At 40.5% G+C, this 6,411-nt stretch overlaps 1 protein-coding gene across 2 annotated transcripts; it reads right to left on the reverse strand.

The window, feature by feature from the left end:
• Positions 1 to 380: 380 nt before the first annotated feature.
• LOC138006244 (transcription factor Sox-17-beta.1-like) lies at positions 381 to 3,151 on the reverse strand. Of its 2 annotated transcripts, XM_068852460.1 has the most exons (2): positions 2,076 to 3,151; positions 381 to 1,850 (listed from the first exon to the last, which is right to left on the reverse strand). In XM_068852460.1, exons 1-2 carry the CDS (start codon positions 2,737 to 2,739, stop codon positions 1,597 to 1,599), a joined length of 918 nt encoding a protein of 305 aa, XP_068708561.1. In that variant the 5' UTR covers positions 2,740 to 3,151; the 3' UTR covers positions 381 to 1,596. The 2 variants fall into 2 exon arrangements, with proteins under 2 accessions (XP_068708561.1, XP_068708560.1); XM_068852459.1 differs by having other exon boundaries at positions 383 to 3,146.
• Positions 3,152 to 6,411: the final 3,260 nt, after the last annotated feature.

The raw sequence follows: 6,411 nt of genomic DNA on the forward strand, positions 1-6,411 counted from the left end.
CTGTGAACAAGTCCAAATAAATTAAAGGATAAATTCTGTCCAGTTTTCCGGTGACAGCGCACTTAAGTTAAAAAAAAAGCAAAACTCGGTGATAAACAAACATACCCTTGGCCTTTCATAATGGAATTTTTCCCGCCTCAACATCAATTGCCTTACAGAATTAACTGAAGAGAGTATAGTGTAACGTGAAGTGCTAGATTTCAATCCCATATGAACCATGTGAGCGTTAGCCCTACTGATGGAACTGGGCCCACGCAAGGACAGAGAAAAACTCTGACCAGGGTGGGAATTGAACCCACGACCTTCGGGCTAGATCTCCGCCTTATGCTAAAGCTGCTTCGTTTGTAAATTAAACGGCAGTTCTTCTATACCTGGACCCTGGACACATTGAATTAGGCCAACAACTATACTTAACGGCGGGAGCAGCTGTAGTGTGCACTTTTACCAGTGTAATGAAATGTTAAAACACCAACTAGCGCTCTTCAGGTGAATTCGAAAAAGCAAGCTGCTAGCTTTAATAGTGTCATTTATAATACAAAATCCTTTAAAATTAGACGCTACAATAAAAAATCGTTTTTTCTCGGAAACTATGTTTGGTTCTTTTCATAGAGGCTTCTGGTTCTACATCAGAATTTACGCAGTGCATGTAACGGCCCTTGCTGTAAGAAAGCTATTAGCACCAGAGACACAACACAAATTGCTTCACGCTTTTCGTCACCGCGGCATCACAAACAATCTTCTCCTACAAAGAATTGGATAATGGTAGGACTCTATCAACGATGCATTCATTACTGTTGTTAGCAAATTTTCGATCTCTTCCATTAGTGATCATGAAAGCATTATCTACACCCTGCAAGTATTTTTATTGCAAATAAAGCGATGCTAACTGAAGGCATAATCTGAACTCGCCGCCATTTTCAACTCGCGACTTGACAAAACTGTCTCTTCGAAATGGCTTGTCAACTCCATGAGGTTTTGAATCAACAAAAGAAAACCCAGATAAACTCCCTAGTTTTAATATATTGTTTGAATTCTTGTTTATTTACATAGTGAACTGAAAATTTTGGGGATTCCGGAGATCTTTCAATTCTGACGGTGCCGCGCCATTTGATCCTTTTTGCGTGGAGTCTCTGGCACACCGCTTTTTTGCCAAAATTATTCACGGAGAACTGTAAGATTTGAGCGTCTTATCCATATCATTTATGATACAACTGATGATAAGCGGCAGAGAAAAAGGTGGACTGGCGCTTTTCTGTTTTTGAATTGTCTACGTATGCGAGTTTCGGGAACTGAAACATTCGAGAAATTTAGAATCGCGTCCACGACAAACATCAAGCTGAAATTTGCCTCATATATAAAATAACAGAAACGTGCTTAATTTAAACTCATTTCCTTCCTGTTATCTATAGAAAACTTCTCAGAAGAGGGAGAGCAGACAGAAAAGGATAATTTTCATGCTTTTATAACAATCAATGGTCTTCGTTTGCCGTTTCACTTAAAGTGATGCTAAATCTCTCCATTTGCGGCGTAACACTTCCTCCCTTTTTCGTGATTGCTCATTTAAAATGTTTTCCGTAAGTGTGATGATCATCCTTTTTAATATGCCTGAGCCAAGTACATGCTAAGCTCATCTCGATCCAAATCCTCACACAACAGCTCGGAAAAGTTTTCAAACATAGCTCCAGTGCCTCCTCTAAGTATTTTTGAAGCACAAATTGAGCTTCCTTCTTCAGCGTCACTTTCTATGTCTTGCGGCTGTGCGGCAAATCTACAAGAACTCAGCCTCGTTCTGCCGACAATCTTTCGTGGTTGCCTTTCGACTTCGGTATCTGTGCCGGATCCATTATTTCCTGCGGGAAAAGATGTCTTGATTATCGACGATCGAAGACCATTAAGATTATAATCAACGGTCTCAGACGACTTCAATTGCGGTCCATATTGATAAGCGCAAGGAGAAAGAACGACATCTTTCCTTTCATTTTCTGGGGAAAACAAATTTCCTTGGCCTGTGTTGGATCTGCTATCCATATGATCCAACGCATTATTGCTTCGATGATTAGTAAGGCATGGGTTACCTTCGAATTGTAGACTATCAGCTCCAGTTGGTCCGATGAAGTTAGCTGGTCTGTTGAACTCCTTTTCAAGTCTTGCTGAAGGGTAAGTGAGATAATCATTGCGATTATTGAGTGTTTCTGTGAACATGTTTACGTTCCAGTTCTCATTTCCTGTAGAATAACACCGCCCAATGGGATCCATGTACTGGGATGAGGGAAGCTGTTTCTCCCTGGGACTGCTCGGATCTCCTGGAGTCCCAGGTAGACCAAATACCTGACTGCTCATCACAACATTGGAAATGCTGCTGATAAACGTTGGATTAATGTAAGTCGAGTTTGTTCTCTGCCCAGGTCGTCTATCTTGTGAGCGTTTCTTTGGCGTGTAACGATAGTTCGGATGTTCCTTCATATGGCGAATTCTTAGCCTTTCGGCTTTCTCGACAAATGGTCGCTTCTCCTTCGTCGTGAGCTCATTCCAAGCTTTGCCCAAAAGCTTGCTGATTTCCGCATTGTGTAGTTTCGGGTTTTCCTCAGCAAACTTGCGTCGCATAATCTTTGCCCAGATCATGAACGAATTCATGGGTCTTTTAACGTGAGATTCATCATCTTCGTCGATGTAGTTTTCGTGGAGAAGCTGCTGTTGTACCATTCCAGGCCAATTGGTTGCATAGTCGCTGTGCCACATTTTCTCGTCCCTCAAACCGGCGACGATCAACTTTCAACAGGTAACTGCAGCTGCGAACGTGGAACTCGCTTTTAATTTGAGCAGTATGCGTTTCCCAGCAGACTGTCCATATTTATATAAGGCTCGGATCACTATGTTTGGTAGGGGGTAAGAAAGGAACGATGACTTTGAAGAGGTCTCACTGTTACTTTGACACTCAACCATTATCTCCCATAGTGGGAATTTAGCATTCTTGTTTTCAGGCTAAGATCAACGTGGTTTTCAAAATTGGTCAATTAGTCAATTGTTGCCCTAAAACACCTCTATAGGCTTAGGCTATTGAAAAGCAATAAGCGTAAACATCCAGGGACTTTTGTTTATTTTTAATTACAGAACACTTAAAATCGACCATGTGTTTTTCATTGACGATTTTTTTTCGCGTGACCCTAAAATAGGAAACACAGGATTACGATGCTTTCCTGTTCACCACTGTCAACAGGAAATAGTATTTCAATATTTGAACGCTTCTTGTCGAACGGAGGTTGTTTGGGCATTTTTCAAATGACGAGGTCCCTTTTACAATTCGACTTGAAACATTGACACTTTTAAGAGCGAAGTGGGTGTTAAGTGGATTTTGTGGAGGCTATTGAAAAATGTTAAACAATGCTTTCTCCACGACAGCACTGCCGCCTGAAGTCAGTTGGAATGCACCCAACAGCCTGGTTTGAGTTAAGTCGACCGAACACGCAATCGTCTTCTGGGCGAGAAAAACCTAGACTACTTTGCGCCTGCGGAACAATTAAACTTTGAAATCAGCTGTAGAGTTTGATGGAACATGACTGGCTTGCTCAAAGTGCCTGGTTTTTGGTCCCCTTTGTCACCGAGTAACCATATCGCTTCAAGTGGTGACTCGATCGAATCCAGGGAGGATCAAAGTGATATAGTTTGATATCCCATTTGACATATCCGACCCCAGTGCTCGATATATCAAGTTTTAACTGCATCTGGTCATAGTTTTTCAGTGGACCAAGATGTCGTTAACCCTTTCCCCTTGAAGAGGTCCCTATTGACGAGCTAAATCGTGATCTGGCGCTTGACATTGTAAAATCTGAAAGTTTCACTCCCAGGATTGAAAGGAGTTTAAAGAGGCTTCTTCGTAACAATCATATTCGCGCATAAGCAAACAATCACGACTTTGGCCGAATTTATACTAGAGAAAATAACTTGACCCGTAAAAAGAAGATGGATATTTCGTCTGCAATTCCTTTAAATATAAATACAGTCTTAGGCCCCGGGTCGTAGGGACTTCGACCAAAATTCGTCGTCGTTTGATTTGTCTGTCAGCTAGTCAGGCGAATGAGCTGAAGATTAATTTTGGTCCATAATTCGTATAAACACCAGATTTACATGTATTCGTCTCCTCCATAATTTCTGCCATTAAAAAGAAAATCACCATGGAGGTGAAACAAAAAAACTTGAACTCGAAGTGGGATGAATGGCAGGTAAATTAATTTTTCTTGTATTTTCTGGAGGAATAAAAAAAAAAGACCGTGAATTCGAATTTCCTTTTCTATTTTTTGCCACACGGAAGACCATTCTCTTTGGCTATTTGACGTTAAACAATGACGCTATAAAATGACAAAAAAATGCAACTCTCGAGTTCTTGTTTTCACATTGGACAAATGAAGACAAACGTGTGCACAGCTGACAAGGCGTTCCGAGTTTTAAAATCAAAATAGAGGGCATAAATTCCCTCCTACACAGATTGAAAATTAAATTGACAGCTTAATTAAGAGACCCGTTCTCTTGTTGGGATTTACCTCGAAGGGGCATCAAGTTCAGGATTATCAGTGATAACGTGTTTATTTAGGTCTCCGTCCACGAGAGCTTTACTCGCATTTCACGGTTTGTTGTAAACTCGATGACAAGTGCAAAGAAAACAACACTGCTGCTTATTTCAACAAATATCGATGATGGCAAAACTGGATTGAGGATTACGTTAAACTGGGTCTTAAGCGCTGAATGCTGTCAACACCTGACCATCTGCCAATTTATCAGTTCCTTCACATTGGCAAAGTCAAATTGGGCAAATCTTAGAAGTTTACCAAAGTACTTTCAGGTGACTTCATTACTGCCAAAAAAGAGAAGAAAACTCAATATTAAAAGATTAAGTAAATTTAAAGACTAACTGGGAAGGAACTACATTTTGAAGAGTTCGAATGACTTGAAATAAAGGATGTTTTTTTGCTGATTACTTTAAAGCAATATATTCATGGATGAAGAACTTTGATTGAGCAGAGAAATTTAGAAGTATTCTATAGGGCGTAAATTTGCCTTTCTTAACGTCAAAAGGGAAGAAAGGAATGCGGCATGGTTTGGTGCGACTGCCTCAGAGAATAACAGAGCTTTCTTGATTACCTATTTGAAAACAAAAATTATCTCAAAATAATCAAGACTTCACCTTAACCAGCATCTCCACAAAATGGTTAATTGTCCACTGGATGTAGATTAGAGGGCTTCAGCCAGAAACTATAAAGGCTGGATATTTCAGTTTAAGAGAGAGAAAAACAGGGAGAAATTCCGGGACGAGTTAGCGAACCAATAGAAAACTCAATCTTACATGTTTGACAAGCGAGTGCTATCACTGCGGACATCGCTGAGCTAGTAACGTAGCTTGCCTCCCCACGAAATTGAATTAGAGTTTTTTCCAGGGCGGTAAACAGCAGGGTTTTGATAGATTTGAGACTCTCTCTGTGGTCTTCTCTCTAGCCTCCTCAGTACTTCCATTGGTTATATTAGATGTCGGAATATAAAGCTCTAAAATCGAACGGAAGAAAACTGCTTTGTTGTTGGTATCGGATCTAACTTATTTTAAGTGGCTTGGTCAGTTTCCCTGGAGTGGGATGGTTAAATCGCTCGCCTTCCAAAACCTTTCGGGGGTGTCTGTAACTGATTGTTAAATCGTTGGTGGAAGCGAAATAATGAATAACGGCTTAAAAAAGAAGACGCATATAGCATATTTAGCGTTCAAACATTCGGAATAAAGAATTTTACAGTTTCCGTTATACAGTAACGAATGCGGAAAAATGAAGATTGAGAGTTGGGGGTTACACTCTCTCAAATCCAGGGTACTTACTGGTTTGTCATGTCGACATCCACGCTGTTTCTAGTGAAATTGACATTTTTCCGGATGAGCAGTGAGTGGTGCGGAAGGAGGGACAAGCCTACAAAATGGCTGCATAGAGGTAGTAAGTTCTGATCTGAATTTATTGGTTATATATATATATATATAGATAAAAAATAGTCTTAAAATGAATTTTCGGTTGCAACTGCAGCCTTCTTTAGAGTTCTTCTTTTGATGACTGTTGCAAAGGGGGGTCACGGGCACCCCAGGACCCCCTCTCCCCGGCTACGCCCCTGAATATCGAACGTCGAACAAAATTTCAATGATGAATAATCGGAATAACCAGGAAAATTATAAGGATAACGAATAACTGAGATCCAATCATTCCGTATCCACCCCTGCGAAAAAGCTCCGGTTTTTGGAATGAGCTATTAAGGAACTGCCTAATTCCTCCAGGTATTTTGTGCCCGCCTCTCATAAGAACTAATACGTGATTTCTTTTGATCTGAGTGCAAAGTTGTTTTGGTTTTTCCGTGTAGTGTTTCCAATTAGTGCTCAAGGGATTAGCA

Source organism: Montipora foliosa, chromosome 6 (genome assembly GCF_036669935.1).
Source record: "Montipora foliosa isolate CH-2021 chromosome 6, ASM3666993v2, whole genome shotgun sequence".
NCBI lineage: Eukaryota > Metazoa > Cnidaria > Anthozoa > Scleractinia > Acroporidae > Montipora > Montipora foliosa.

Excerpts from the sequence above, each read along its gene's own strand:
- LOC138006244 (XM_068852459.1), bottom strand. The coding sequence starts at position 2,739 with ATGTGGCACAGCGACTATGCAACCAATTGGCCTGGAATGGTACAACAG.